At 40.1% G+C, this 15682-nt stretch overlaps 2 protein-coding genes across 3 annotated transcripts in view; one reads left to right on the top strand and one right to left on the bottom strand.

Annotated features, from left to right (window-relative positions):
• Positions 1–211: 211 nt before the first annotated feature.
• Positions 212–13756, bottom strand: TRMT6 (tRNA methyltransferase 6 non-catalytic subunit). Of its 2 annotated transcripts, XM_007539566.3 has the most exons (11): positions 13479–13756; positions 8552–8679; positions 7057–7166; positions 6083–6174; positions 5414–5497; positions 4755–4879; positions 3642–4000; positions 3170–3255; positions 2465–2567; positions 1720–1806; positions 212–482 (listed from the first exon to the last, which is right to left on the bottom strand). In XM_007539566.3, the coding sequence occupies exons 1-11, from the start codon at positions 13604–13606 to the stop codon at positions 291–293; spliced, it is 1494 nt and encodes a 497-aa protein (XP_007539628.1). In that variant the 5' UTR covers positions 13607–13756; the 3' UTR covers positions 212–290. The 2 variants fall into 2 exon arrangements, with proteins under 2 accessions (XP_007539628.1, XP_060042643.1); XM_060186660.1 differs by lacking the exons at positions 7057–7166; positions 8552–8679; positions 13479–13756 and adding an exon at positions 6248–7035.
• A 123-nt stretch (positions 13757–13879) lies between these two features.
• MCM8 (minichromosome maintenance 8 homologous recombination repair factor) overlaps positions 13880–15682 on the top strand; it is a 47220-nt gene continuing 45417 nt past the window's right edge. The window contains exon 1 of the mRNA XM_007539568.3: positions 13880–14162. The gene's annotated coding sequence lies outside the window, so the exon portion shown is untranslated. The remainder of the gene's footprint in view (positions 14163–15682) is intronic.

Here is a 15682-nt window from a genome sequence, read left to right as displayed (position 1 = left end):
TAGAGATATTTTTAGGATGTCTAAATTCTTGAGATACTTGCACAGAGAGCTAAAATTACCTAGAGGATGTTTGTAAAAGCAACAGTATTGGGTACGTATCAGTCTACTTCATACTCGAGGTTTTACAAACCAAATCCATGTTTCTCCAGGAGTAGGTGTACAAACACATTTTTATTCTAGGGTATGAAAAAAAATAAATAAAACCAACTAGTAGTGGCATTTGAAGTTTAATGACTAATTGCATAATGCCTGAGAACAACAACAACAAAATCAAAGCAATTTTTGAAAAGTTAACAGTCAGGTTCTGGGCATTTCCTTTTTTTAGCTGCTGGCTCTTCAGTCTTTTGTAACTCTAAAGTGCTTATGTTGGATTTGAGGTTGGGTTCTGTTTTTAGGTTGTCCATGGCAACGGTGAAGCCTGAGAGAAGGTACCCCCCACCTCCACTCATCAGTAGTTTGGGATGACTTCGATCTGGCAAAACCTAATCAAGACAGAGACACACATCATGTTTTTTTTCAGCAAAAGTTAACCACAACATGCCAGAAATTAGAACTTGAATAACACAGATTCTCTTAATGATTTAAACAGAACAGTTCCCAAGGAGCTCCTCCCTCCATGTGACAGTATAGATGAATGTATAGAAATTGGTTTACATAACTTTCTTTACAAGTAAAAAAGGAGCTGGGTGGCAGAACAACCAGTAAAGTACACATTACCATGCTCAAGGACCCAGGTTTGACACCCAGCCTCCACTTGCAGCATGGAAGCTGCACAAGCAGTAGAGCAGATGTTCAAGTGTCTCTCTTCTCTCCCTCTCTCTTCATCCTATTTCTTTCTGTCTCTACCATAATAAAACTATAATAAAATGTTAAAAAATAAAATACAAATAATAGTAATAATAAACTTGCTTTGTTCCTTTTTGAAGCAGAAGCAAGTTTCTGGGGCAGAACAGGCCAATAGTTTGTTCTGGGCCTGTGTAAAGTTTTCTTCTTCTTGTCTCCAGGAAATTCCAAAGGTTACAGTGGGGCTTGGATCCATGGAAAAGCAGACACAGGTTACATGCCCTATTATGAACACCCCTTCATTCTTTCCTGTTACTATAGCCAAAGACGATGGCCTTCAAGAACAGGGCTACCTACCCAAGACTCTGGAGTATGGTTGATTAAACTAGGGTACATGACAGCCACTGAAGTGCTTCCGTCAGAGTTCACTTCAACAGGCTGTGTGGCTCTCAAGCAGCACAAAGTCTGAGGCTATCCCAGGTTAGTAATTGAGCACATGATGAAAGACTAGACCAATTCTGCCCAGCATATGGTTCCTTAAACGTGAAATGTAAGGAACCATCCTGACTAAGCCTTTCTCAAAGCAGCACTGTGAGTCTTTCCTTTTTTCCCCCCCATCTTTTATAGGCATCAGACCTACATCATGGTCCGATAGCTCTCCTGCCTAATCCTGCTTCCTCTCTCCTTATATCTATTCCAAAGGCATTTCTCCTGACAAAGCTCTTCTGCATTTCAGAGGACCTGCTTGAATTGACAAAGACCATCAATAAATACTAAGAAAACAAAACCAAAACAACTTCAAAAACATTACAGCAGACAAGAGGGTTATTTTCTCACTGGCAGACACCTCTGTAGATAGAAACAGGGTTCTCTCTGTTTAACAGCTCTCAGGACTCAGAAGAACAGCTCCTGTTCCTGGCTATACAGGACACATACCTGGTAATTTCTGAGCCAGGTTTCAGACAGCCTGAGGTTGATGACACCTCCTCTCTCCCGAAGTTTGGTGTAGCATTCCAACAGAGGCTGAAGGCATAAGTAGAGTTGTTAAGAATTATTTCAGGGGGAGTCGGGCGGTAGCACAGCGGGTTAAGCACACGTGGCGCAAAGCACAAGGACCAGAGGAAGGATCCCCGTTTGAGCCCCCGGCTCCCCACCTGCAGGGGGATTGCTTCACAGGCGGTGAAGCAGGTCTGCAGGTGTCTGTCTTTCTTTCCCCCTCTCTGTCTTCCTCTCCTCTCTCCATTTCTCTCTGTACTATCCAACAACGATGACAACAATAATAACTACAACAATAAAACAATAAGGACAACAAAAGGGAATAAATAAATGTTAAAAAAATTATTTCGGGCATAGCGCAGCGGGTTAAGCACAGGTGGCGCAAAGCCAAGGACCGGCGTAAGAATCCTGATTTGAGCCCCCGGCTCCCCACCTGCAGGGGAGTCGCTTCACAGGCGGTGAAGCAGGTCTGCAGGTGTCTATCTTTCTCTCCTCCTCTCTGTCTTCCCCTCCTCTCTCCATTTCTCTCTGTCCTATCCAACAACGACAGCAATAACAACGATAAACAACAAGGGCAACAAAAGGGAAAATAGAGATTAAAAAAGAAAAGAATTATTTCAGGGATTGCAACTTGAAAATCAACTTTCAAATGCAAAAATTCTTGTCCATCCTATTTCAGTATTACCTCTTTATACTGACAGTAGGCCACAAATGGTCTTGAAGGGGCTACGAAGTCCAGCAAAGACAACAGCAGTGGAGTGGGATGAAATCGGCTAGCTATTATTAAACTGCAAGGAAAATGTTAACACAAATTATTTCTTGGTGTCCTCCAAAAGCAGAATAAAACCATCATGCGTTTATTTGCATGACTCAACCAAGGAAGTGCTCTAAATACAACATTTCTAAATACAACAAAATCATGAGCTATTATTTTCTAGAAAATACAAATTAGATTACAAGCGTTCATGGTTCTTGACAACTCTTACTGGCAGTGATTTAAAAAAAAAATCTGGGAACAAGTGCAGCACTGTGATACTAGATTTGAAGATATATGAATCTAGTTCTGCTACCAGGTTTTCCCTCATGCTTGTCATGCTTAGCCAGATTCCCACTAATCTGAATGCCCCCACAAGCTGCATATAGGCAGACTAATCTGTCCCATCTGAAGCACTATCAGATGAAAAATTTCCAATTGTTTTCTAAGAATTATGAAACCAGCACAATTTCCCAGCCTCTGCCAAATGTAGCCATATTTATTTAAAAACTGAAGACAGAACCATCATCTCTACTCCCACTAAAGTCAAGGCAGACATGCAGGAAGAAAATGCTCATCGGTTGGAAGCAGAGGCCCCAAGCACCAAGATGTCTCCTGCATTCTTTCATCACGCACCCATCTGCATTTCTTTCACTCAGCAGAGCCGCAGCCTCTAAATGTCGTTTCCTCTGCTCTTCTTGTCTCTTCTGCTTTTCCTGAATCTTCAAAAAGAAAAATAAGAAACCAACGCAGAGGTCATTCAGTTAGGTTTATGGAAATGCTGGTCTGTCAAAAATATTTCAACAATATTTATCAACCTGGATTGACACATAGGTCATTTATAAGGAAGCTGAAACACACAAGAAAGTCCGTATAATACCATCATTAAACTACCTATGTGATGTTTCTGTGTCCTAAAGCTCCATCCTAAAGATTCAGCTGTACCTGCATGTACACCCACGAGCACATCCTTTCTCCATCTGTTCTGACATTTACCATTATGGGAGCTGACGCTCCAAAAACAAACTGCATTAGATAACTTAAATGACATTAATTGAGGCCCTACAGAAATGTTATGAGGGTGCTGGGGACTCTTTAACATTCTTACATAATCCTTTTTGCTTCCTCTCTCTTTAGGCTTCTTATAGTCTGGATCTTGAGAAACATTTTCTATTGTTTCTTGTTCTTCTGGGTGATTGCTCTCTGGGGCCTCTGACATGCTGTCTCCGTTCTCTTGTTCAGAAGTCTGTTTTTCCTCCAGTGTGCCATTATTTTCTTCAGTTGAAGCACTGTCTTTTGGCTCTGAAGATAAAGCCTCAGCGGAAAATGTTCCACTTAAGACACTGTCCACTTTGTTCAGTGGGAATTCATAAAGACCACTGAGGAAAGATTTGGGAAATCCAAAACACGTTGTTGCTGCCCGAACAGGTCCACCTCCAGAGTACAGCTGAATAATGGAGCCAAAACCTGAGCAGATAATACAAATAAACATTTGTTCAAATGGAAGTTAGTATAGACTATGCAAAGTCTCAGATTCCTCCACAGTAAGACAGTAAAGTTACTTTACTTTGTGCAGAGGCTGAAGGATAATGTAGCACCTCTGAATGTCAATTTGGGAGTTTCTGAACATTCTTTATAAGGATAAAATAATTCCAAAGAGATAAAAAAAAAGTCTTGATTAAAAAAAATTTTTTTAAATGAAACTGGAAAGTCTTAAAAGAAGCTTATTCCCTCTTGACACTACAGTAAAAACCCCGTTATCACACAGATTTGTACTTCACATTACTGGTGATTGGCTTTCAGCTTCTCCTACCTAGTTTATCCTCAAATAGGGTAGATAAACAAGAAGGCAGGCAAACCAAACTTAGTAGTATTTTTCCAGGACAGAACACACCCGTCTTCTTCCTATCCCATCTCTCAATGCAAGCAAATAAAATGAGCACCAGCTATCCAATTTTCCTGTAATTCCTATCCTGGAGGTCAAATTCCTTTAAAGGCTTCAGAACCATTCCCAATGATAAATAGCTAGAAAGAAACAAATCCATCTGAAGATGCCAACACATCATAGGCTGAGAGGTGTGGACTGTGCTGGGAACAGGAGTTACAGTGGCAATTCATTTTGTAGGAACTCAACCTTACTGCTCAAAAAATTTGACATTTTTAGGACCTTCTACTCATTTCATGGCAATGTCTTAATGAACCTGAGGATGTTCAATCTCACCTCCCATTCGTTCCATCATTGCCCCCAACACCAAGCCTGCACATGTTTCCATTACAATCATCTTATTGCCAGCACGGATATTTCCCAATGTTAGCATCTGGGCTAGTGTATCATATCTCATGTGGCTAAGGAGATAAAGAACAACAACAAAAGTTTCATTCATTTCCAGCTAAGTAAAATCTTCTCTTTTAATTATCATTTTCTTTTTTTTTTTCAAACGTTGCTTTTTTTTTTTGAAACTTTAAAAAAAATTTGTTATCTTTATTTATTGGATAGAGACAGCCAGAAATCAAGAGGGAGGGGGTGATAGAGAGGGAGAGACAGAAAGACACCTGCAGTCCTGCTTCACCACTCGTAAAGCTTTCCCCCTGCAGGTAGGGACCGGGGACTTGAACCCAGGTCCTTGCACATTGTAATACATGCACTCAATCAGGTGCACCACCACCCAGCCCCTTAATTATCATTTCAAGTTTTCTGTTTCATAAAAATTATGCTGATAAGATTGATTGCATTGGAGGCGACAGTAAAAAGGACTTACAATGTATGAAATAGGAGGACACTTTATGCAGGTGAGCAAGTTTTTCATTTTACTTAAAATCATGACTTTCTGTAAGATATATTTTCCCCCAATTATACTTTTGAAAGGAAACAAAGCGTACTTAATTTTTCCAGGTTCTCTTGCATAATACATAATTGAAAGAATTCGGGTAGATGGCTTCACAACAGTAATGATGGCCTCATATCTGAAGGAAGAAAAAAACTAATTAAAATAACTGGCTTTAAAATGTGGAGTTCACCCAGGTCTGAGCCTGTTCCCCACCTGCAGGGGAAAAGCTTCTTAAGTGGGTGAAGTAGTGCTGCAGGTGTCTCTCTCTCTCCTCTACATCCCCCTTCCCTCTCATTTTCTTTCTGTCTCTAAAAAAAAAAAAAAAAAAAAAAAAATTTATATTTTTAAATTCAATGTTTTCATCTTTATTTTCTTTTAAAAAGAGTCATTTATTGGGCGGAGGGTAGAGAGCATAATGGTTATGCAAACAGACTCTCATGCCTGAAGCTCCAAAACCCCAGGTTCAATCCCCCACACCACTGTAAGCCAGAGCTGAGAAGTGCTCTGGTAAAAATAAATAAATAAACTTAATGAAATGTGCCCAGTCCAAATTATGATATGTTAAAAATGAAAATAAATATCAGTAAAAGAGAGAGAGAGAGAGAGCCATTTATTTTCTGAGTAGTGAGTTGGGGAAGGGCAGGGAGAGGGTATGACGGGATGGAATGAGAGCACACTCTGGTCTGGAACATACAGTGCTGGAAATTAAAAACTCACTTACTTCTTTTTCTTCTTTTTAATGTATTTATCTTGAGCAAATTCTGTCTTGTCTCGAAATGTTGTACTATTCTCAATTAACTGCTGAACAATTTCCTACAAGAAAAGAAACAAGCGGATTTCCTGAAACTTTATTTTCACAGAACAGAACATTTCAAAGGTTTCTTACCCTAGAATGTATCCAAAGGTTGAATTCTCCAGTTCTTCTATCACAGAAGTCCCATTGGGTTAACTTTGTATTTTTATATCGTAGCCAGAATTTGTACTAAAATTCAAGTACTTTTTAACTACATTCACACCAAAGTAAAAGAAAAGAAGTAAACAATAAGGGGGAGAAGAGAGGTAAAAGCTATCATTCCTAGAAGCAATTACAGAAGCCAGACTTTCCACCTTTTGCATCCCCAAAAGAATTTTGGTACATACCTCCAAAGGGATAAAGAATAGGGAAGTTTCTAATGGAGGAGATTTAACATGAAACTCTGGTGATGGGAACTGTATGGAATCATAACCCTGTTACCTTATAATCTTATTAATCAAATGATGAGATTAGGCGAATTCAGGGTACTATCACTGTAGACTTGTCAATCATTTTTAAATCATAAATAAAAATTTAAAAAAACTAAATGTGTCTAGGTTCAGTGAACTGACTTGCATAATGAAGCTCTTTCATAGAAATATATATATACATATATATAAATAAAATCTTCCCTGAAGACACTGAATCTTTATTAAAGATAATCAAAGGGAAGTTCTCCCAGGCACTAAATTAGTAAATTCTTTCCCACTCACAGTATTAGTAATGTCACTGACTAATATCCCTGAATATAAGATGTAAAATCTTGGATGCACTGAAGCATGTACACTGCAAGTTATTATAAACAGAAGTGCTTTTACATTTTAACTTAGGTAAGATGATTTGAAAAATCAAGCGACCTCCTAAATACCAAACAAAAACAGAACACATCCTTTTAATTTTACCTCTCCTTTAATGCCTTTGTCCTTTAAAGCTTTTATGTCATCTTGAGTAAGTTTCTGAGACTTTCCATCATCAATTATATTTCGATTATCAGTTCCCGCTTCTTTGGTCTCTAAGGAAGGAAATTGTTCTATGACATTTATCATGTGAAATTTTTTTTGAATTATTTTTTAAAAAATTATATCCAGCCCATCAGTGACTCAAACTTGACCTTCCAGATCCACTGTCCTCACCCCAGCCCACTATCCTTTGTTGCCAGGAGTACTCTGAGCTCCTAACTTATCTTTCTGCTCCATATCAGAGTAAGGAGAACTTGCACCAAAGTTTTTTTTTTTTTTTTTTTTTTTAATTTAAACGGCTTCACTACTCTACAGTGAGTGGCTTTTATGGCAATTAGAATTCTTTCCAAATATGGTATCCAGGGCTGTATATGATCTGGCTATATTTTCTACTTTTACTTTAGCCACACTGACCTTTCCGTTCCTTAAGCAAATCAAGCACAACCCCACTGCAGGGTCTAGCGCAAGCGGCTCTGAAATGTTCCTATAGTGAAAGATTGCTGCATCCTTTTCATTACTCAAGGCTGAGCTCATAATCTCAACCTCATTTATTCAACTCGTAATTTGTTTCCCTTGCCTTATTCAGCTTCAAAGCACACAGCATCATCTAAAATTATGATGTGTGCATATATACTTAATATTTTCGGTGTTTCCCACTAAGTAAATTCTGAGATCACCTGTCTCCTGAATTACTATACTCACAATGTCTATCATGTCTTTAGTAAACTAAAGCTTAATGAAAATACAGATGTGTTGGGTAGTTGCCATCTCCCGAAGAAGTACCCTCAGGCTATCCCGGCACAGATGTTAAAGAACTATTTAAATTTTAACAGTATATTAATTTGATTGTTATTTCAGCATTTTTATTTTATTAACAAACATTATGTTTATTTTAACAAGAGTTTAGGTATTTAATTTTAATAATAGTTAAAATCATGGGGCCCATACGACAGATAAGGCACTGTTAAGAACTTTCTATATGTCAGATAGCAGGCACATTCACCACAGCAAAGGCAATAAACATGCTCACTTATTTACAGATGAGGATGAAAGAGTTAGAGAAACCAAATAACACTGCCCAAGGTTATAAGGCAAGTGACAAAGCCTCAACTTAAACCACATCAGTTGTATTCAATACCAGACCTCTTCAATTCTACCCTGTAGTTAACTATCACACAGGTGTTGCTTAGCGTGTGAGCACTGAAAGGGCTCTAACAATGAAGTGACAAGGACTAATGGGATTGTACGCCTGGTTCAAGGTCAGAGAGCCGGTCAGTGATGGACTGGAGTGAGAATCCAGTTATGTCAGCATCAAAGGCAGACTTTTATGCTTCATTCCACACAGCTACAGTTCTTTGACAATGAATGTAGTTTTTTTTTTTTTTTTTTGAGGACACAGCCTATTCAACACCTATTAGATATACCCTAAGTAGTGCACCTGAAGTGGGCTCCTCCTTCTTCTTCTTAGGCTGAAGACTTCCTCCACTGGTCACTTCAAATGTGGTTCCATAACTATGGCCAATGATGTTATCCAGATAGAACCACTGTTTTTCAAAAGTTACTTTTCTGGAGAAGAAAATGCAAGCAGTTAGCTAAATCTCACTTGTGTTCAGCATAGAAAACTTATGTTCCGGGCGCCAGGCGGTAGCGTGGCGGGTTAAGCGCACAGGGCGCTAAGCGCATGGACCAGCATAAGGATCCCACTTCTAGCCCCTGGCTCCCCACCTGCAGGGGGGGTCGCTTCACAGGTGGTGAAGCAGGTCTGCAGGTGTCTATCTTTCTCTCCCCCTTTGTCTTTCCTTCCTCTCTTAATTTCTCTCTGTCCTATCCAAAAAAACTGACAACAATAATAATAACAACGATGATAAACGAGGGCAACAAGAGGGAAAAAAATAGCCTCTAGGAGCAGTGGATTCGTAGTGTAGGCACCGAGGCCGACCAAAAAAAAAAAAAAAAAGGAAAAAAGAAAACTTATTTTCAACCAAATTTATTTCAAGGGGCTGAGCGGTGGTGCATCTACTTGAGTGCATGTTACAAATTTATTTCAAAACAGTCTTCCACGAAGGGTGAAAATAGCATTATCCCTGAACATGAGCTGGCACACAAATTATAGAATGGGGCTGGGGCAGACATAAAGTTAGTAAAACAAGCACAGAAACAATGACTTTGGAATGAGAAATAAGGACAAAAGATAATTCTCTTAGGAGACACTGATCTGATCCCAATTTTCTCTGACAAAAAGTCCAAATGGGGACTGGTGAGCGCATATGTTACTATGTGCAAGGACCTGAGTTCAAGCCTCTGGTCCCCACCTGCAGGGGGAAGCTTTGAAAGTGGTAAAGCAGGGCTGCAGTTGTCTCTGTCTCTCTCCCTCTCTATCTCCTATACCCTCTCGATTTCTGGCTGCCTCTATCTAAAAAGTAAAGATAATTAAAAAATTAATTTAAAAAAAAGAGGGGAGTCGGTCTGTAGCGCAGCGGGTTAAGCGCAGGTGGCGCAAAGCACAAGGACCGGCATAAGGATCCCGGTTCGAACTCCGGCTCCCCACCTGCAGGGGAGTCGCTTCACAAGTGGTGAAGCAGGTCTGCAGGTGTCTTTCTCTCCTCCTCTCTGTCTTTCCCTCCTCTCTCCATTTCTCTCTGTCCTATCCAACAACGACGACAACAACAATAATAACTACAACAATAAAACAACAAGGGCAACAAAAGGGAATAAATAAAATAAATATTAACAAAAAAAAAAAAGGAGTCCAAATTCATAGGCTTTCACATTTTCTGAACAGCACAGAGGGTCATCAGAAATGCTAGGTCACTAGGTACAAACTGTGGGATCCCTAGTAATTTACATGAGAAAACTTCAAACAATCACTGAGATGGCCAGGATTTAGACAAATTCCCTAACATAACTGGTCACTTTCTTTGAAAATTTCTATAGTCAAAGCAAGTTATAGTTATTGAATCAAAGAAACATTAACAGCAAGCCACTCATTTGAAAATGGCACCTAACACTGATGATGGTCTACGAGAACCAAGCAGCTTTAGGTCTTCCCGTTACATTTCTTTTTCTTTTTTTTTTTTTTAAATCATATTGCAATTTAAAAGAGAAATCCTACAAAACCAAAAAATCTTATGCTTCAAAAACAGGAAAACTAACATTTACTAAATGGTAACCAGGTGCTAGGAAGTATATTTCAGACTTGTAAAATTGTACTTCTCACAGTAATCCTAAAACACAGTTGTTTTCAGATAAGCAATCTGAGGTTCAGAGAAAAGGATTTTAAAGGGGCTGGGTGGTAGCAAACCTGGTTGAGGGCACTCATGACCCAATGCACAAGGACCCAGGTTCAAGGCCCTGGCCCCCAACTATAGGAGGAAAGTTTCAAGAGTGGTAAAGCAGCACTGCAGGTATTTCTCTTCTTCTTAATCTCTCTATAATATATATATATATATATATATATATATATATATATATATATATATATATATAAAACAAAACATATTAGCCAAGACTCATAGTTACGAAGTGGAAGTTAACGTGCAAATCTGGGCTGGACAAACAGCTAACAAGACTTGCACTTGAAAGGTCCCAGATTTGATTCAGAACCACCAATAGTCTGAGCTGAGCACTTCTCTGGTCAACAAAATAATAAATAAAATTCAAATTTAGGCCTGATGCCAAAGCACGGTTCATTTTCCTTTACCACACAGTCTACCCCAGCAAAGAGGAGTAGACTACAGAAATCCTACTTAGCTTCCAAACACAGAACTTTAAATCCTGGAACAGACATATTTGGTTAATTCCGTGCTTTATCCCACCCTTTCACTTCTTTACTCTGTGATACTAGAGGATGATCATGACACAATGCAGGGGTCATATCACTCAGGTTCCCTTGTTGCAAGTTTCCCACCACTGCCAGTCCCTGGGTGCTTCATTATTCTTTAATGGCTTTTCTAAACTTTACTACCCTTCTATATGTGTATCACATGTTCATTCAATCTTCTCATTGGAGCAATCCATGTGAATTCCTGTGAGATCTAAAGTGATTGAGATTTCTATTCTTCGTTGGCTTCCTTATTACGAACATGTAACTGACACTCAAAATATTTGCTTATATAAATTTCCTCTGAGAAAATGATACTTAAATTAATCCTAGATGTGTATCCTGGCCATCTCTCAAGCAACGGAGTTTTCAGCTGGATTGGGCTTAGCCGTCTCAATAAATGGTCTGATGTGCAAAGAGGGTGTGTCACTACAAATAATCGGCATGACGGGAGGTCACAGTCCTAGTCACAGAAATGCCAGAGAGGTGTGAAGTCATGTCTTCACTGGCAAAGATTAGGGTCCTCAGTCTCCTCAGAGAACTAGAATTGCTTCTGCTCAAATCAGATGAATGTATCCCTGAGGGAACGGTGAAAGGAGAGCTGGTATTGGGTACAGTTGGACTCAGAGAGTAATTGTCTAAATAAAATTGAAACTAATGCTATGACTTCTGCCAAAAAAAAAAAAAATGAGGACGAAAGTGTTTCTAAGTGAATGCCTAAAGAGTGCTTTCTAGATTAAAGATGCTACCATTCATCTCTTTGGTAATACAAATCTTTTATTTATAAGAGCACATTATTAAGAGTCAAACTAAGAGGAGTTGGGCAGTAGGGCAGTGGGTCCAAGCCTAAGGCCCTGGGTTTGATCATTAGTGCTACATAAAATGTGGGAGAAATGTCCTGATCTTTCTCTCTCACACAACAAAAAACTTGGACAGTATGAGAAAGGAAGATCAAAGTTCACCTGTTCATTATACAGCTGAGTAGCTTTGGGATCATACATCAAACTACGTATTTACAACTTAAGGGCTTTGGAGGGGATTTAAAAAATTTGTAGTAACACCTTCCAAATTATAGACTTGGATGCAAGCTTGCATTTCTAATTAGAACACAAAGTGATTAAGTTATGATGAAGAACACTCATAACAGCTTTCTAATTAACACCAAAATGAAATCTTCAGCCTGGGAGTCTGAAGATGGAGTTTTGAGCTCAATGCAGAATTCTGGTAATTATTAATGGCTACCAGATTTATGGAAAAGAAAAAGAAAACTCTCTTCTTCTCTTTTCTGAACTGGTACCTGTACATATAAGCTTCATTGTTACCAGGCTGGTGCTGTTGACTGTTCATTTAATTAGTTTTCTTATAATGCCTGCTTATTTTTACTAGTCAATAGTTCAATTCATGCAGGAGTAAAATAACTCACTTGAAGAGAGCACTTAACAGAATTTCCAAATCTCACCAAAACTAGCTACACGATTTGTAGAAAGCTGTCCCTACTTTGTACTCAACTGACTTCTTATCAAAGTACTTTAATAATCCAACTCAAAATTAAATTAATTCAAATAAAAGAACAAAAGTTTTCAATACCAATAGGTTGGTGGTTACCATTGGGAAAGAGGCTGAAGGGTGGGAGAATCAGGTAAGGCGGATCAATTCTACAGTGGTAGAAGGTAACTAGACTTCTAATGATAGTGATATAATGCGGTATACCTGATACGTAGGATTGGACAACCTCCTATTACCTTAGCTGAAATTTATTTTAAAAAAGGAAAGCTTGATTGTACTTTTCATGTAAACTAGCTTAGTTCCCAATCATTTCTTTTGCCACAAAAAGTCATTTTTGAATTTATCTCACTACCTGTTCCCCACCAAAAAGTTACTAAAGCTGCCTGTTTTCTGGTAGTAAAACAGATTAATCGGCAGGTTCACAAACCAAACTAAACGCCGAGCACTTAAACTCTAAGCAAACTGTGGACAACGTAACTTTCCTGTGCCTCCTATTCTTTGATGAAAAAACGATGGAAGGACTCTACGTTATATGGGAAGTTGTCTTTTAATATTATTCTGGTAGACATGCATTTCTGTTTGGCTGGGTAGAGGAAAGAGCACCGCCAGACAGACAACGGCGGAGAGGTTTCAATTTTGTGTAATTAATCCTGACTGAGGGATTAGTGTAACAGTCAGTGGAGGTTGGGCTCTTTGAGGAGGAAAGTGGATTCTGTGAGAACCTAGAGGAAGATCCCTGGGACAGGAGATGGAGATGAACGTGGAGGGCAAGGTGCGTGTGTCTGGGATTGAGTGGAGGCACCCCCAAATCGGAAAGAAACTCTAGAAATACCGAGTCGGATACTTAAGACAGAGGGCCAGGTATGAGATCATGGAAAGAGGGAGTCTTCGTATAAGATCCAGAGGAAATGATGAGACACGACTGGGGATCCTGAGTCAAGATTAGGACCCTAGTGAAAGGGCTATGTAGAGAAACCTGGAGGAAAACGGAATCTAGAAGATGCGGGCGGAGAGCTCCTAAGGTCAGACCCAGACTTACTTTCTCCGCTGGATTTGCACGGCTTTGAATACTTCCTCGCGTTTCAGCACCACGAAGTCGCCGTCGCGGATGCAGTGGTCCCCGGGATGCGCTGGCGGTGGACCCGGCTGCTCCCCTGAGGCCTCCATGATGATCAGCTGATCTCTGAGCTCCGCAAAGTCTGTCGGCTCTCGTCCAGTCCACCGCCTTTCCCGCTGCCAGTCTTTCAGACCACTAGATCCAGGGGACACAGAACCCTCCGATCAGTACCGCCCCCACGTGTTGCGCGCCGCTTCCGCTTTCCGGTCCGAACCCCGACAACTTCCGAGAATCTCACAACTTCCGTTAGGACAAACTCCTGGATTGGTTGCACTGCGTTCTGTCCCTCCCATCTCTTGGCGTCTGTGAACGGAAGTTACATCATAGAAGCGCCAAAAAAGAACTTGGAGGAGGTTTGCAATTCTGATTGGGATGTTGTACTGGTTCTTGTTCCCGCCTCCTCCAGAGAGAAGCTAAGTCTCCAGCCCACACTCTAAGCTAATACTTGGTCCTGCAAGGGGACAACAGGAAGACTGTGACTGAAGTGAACCGCGGCACTTTGGCAAGGGTCCCCGGCGTGCATTTCCTTGGAAAGGCAACAGAGTCGGACCCGGTCTATCTGCCAATCCTGAACTGGGAGAACTTTGGGACTTCGGTCTTTTGAATGTAAGAAATTAGCCTGAGGAGATTTAAATGAAATGGGGTATTACCTGACACCCCATACACATACACACAGACACAAATACTACTTTAAACCTGGGCGCTGCTCAGCTCCAGTCTATGGTGATGCTGGGGATTGAACCTGGGATCTCAGAGCCTCAGATATGAATGACATTTGCATAGCCATTATGCTGTCTCCCCAGCCCAGTGGTCCTTACTCTTAGATTCTCCTACCTACCTCTTGCATTTGCATGGACTTTTTACTTGCCAGCCTCATATGACAAGTTTGGGGCTATTAACTGAAGGCAAATTTGAACTCAGTGATGTCACCAAACGACTTGGATCTTAATATGTTAGCTTTATTTCTCTCGCCTCTTTCCTAAAGGATGGCGTGGTCTAGAAAATTCTCAAAGGCCTATCGAGTTCTGACATCTTGAACTTTTTTATTAACATGAACTAAATTTCTTTGAAGAATTGGATAAGAGTTGAATACCCTTGAATACCCTTGAACTCAGTGTTCCTACAGTGTAGGAACATTCTCATTTCTTTTTATCCTTGGGATGTGAGCTATTTGCTTAAGTAGACTTTAGTGTTAATAGTTTACAGTCCTGAAATCATTGTGCCCAAGTGCTTCACTTATTGATGGGAGAAAAACATAACGTTACAGGCTACCTTTGAGCAAGAGAACTTATTCCAGGACTCACTTTCTTACTTAAGTCCTTTTGATTAAAGTAATAATTTCCAAGACCAGTGGACTTGTGAGGGCTTACAGTACAAAAAATGGCGCATAAAGTACAGAGTGGTCAAATATCTTCTCTTCGCTTTTCCTTTTTTGTTAGCATTCTGCTGTAATGTGTTTTATATGTTGCTATTGAAGGTCCAAAGCTGATGCATTATATTAGTTAAAGTTAACTTTAGTATTTCATTGCTGTAGCGTTTCATGGGTTTTGATAAATATTTAACTTCATAGGTTCACAATTGCTGTTTTATGCAGAATGATTTCACTGTCTTATTCTCCACTCATATACAAAGTATTTCAAAGCCCACCCCCCCCCAAACTGGAACCTTGCATCTGCATCAAGTCACTACAGCCAGGCCACTTTTTCATTCCGATAAATAGACACCTTAGCACTAGAGCTGCTGCTGCTACTGCTTCCTTTTCTTTTGTTATTATTGGTGATTTAATAATGAGTGACAAGACTGGGATAAGAGGGGTACAATTCCATATAATTCCCACCACCAGAGTTCCATATACCCTTCTTTTCATGGGAAGGTTCCCTATTCTTTATCCCTGCGGGAATATGAACCAAAGATCTTTATGGGGAGCAGAAGGTGGAAGGTCTGGCTTCTGTAATTGCTTCTCCACTGGACATGGGCGTTGACAAGTCAGTCCATACCCTGTTTCTACTTTTCCCTAGTGGGGTAGAGCTCTGGAGAGGTTGGGTTCCAGGACGCATTGATGGGGTCATCTGCCCAGGGAAGTCATGTTGAGGTCATGGTAGTATCTGCAACTTGGTGGCTGAAAA

The sequence above is a fragment of the Erinaceus europaeus genome, chromosome 1, assembly GCF_950295315.1.
Source record: "Erinaceus europaeus chromosome 1, mEriEur2.1, whole genome shotgun sequence".
Classification (NCBI taxonomy): domain Eukaryota; kingdom Metazoa; phylum Chordata; class Mammalia; order Eulipotyphla; family Erinaceidae; genus Erinaceus; species Erinaceus europaeus.
This window is presented reverse-complemented; position numbering and strand designations above follow the sequence as displayed.

Bases quoted from the DNA above. Each gene is read 5' to 3' on its own strand.
- TRMT6 (XM_007539566.3), bottom strand. From the start codon at position 13,606: ATGGAGGCCTCAGGGGAGCAGCCGGGTCCACCGCCAGCGCATCCCGGG. The intron at 7,167-8,551 runs GTGCACTACTTA...TTCCTTCCTTAG, and splicing joins GAAGGAGGAGCCCACTTCAG to AGACCAAAGAAGCGGGAACT. The intron at 6,175-7,056 runs GTAAAATTAAAA...CTTTTCTTGTAG, and splicing joins ACAAAGGCATTAAAGGAGAG to GAAATTGTTCAGCAGTTAAT.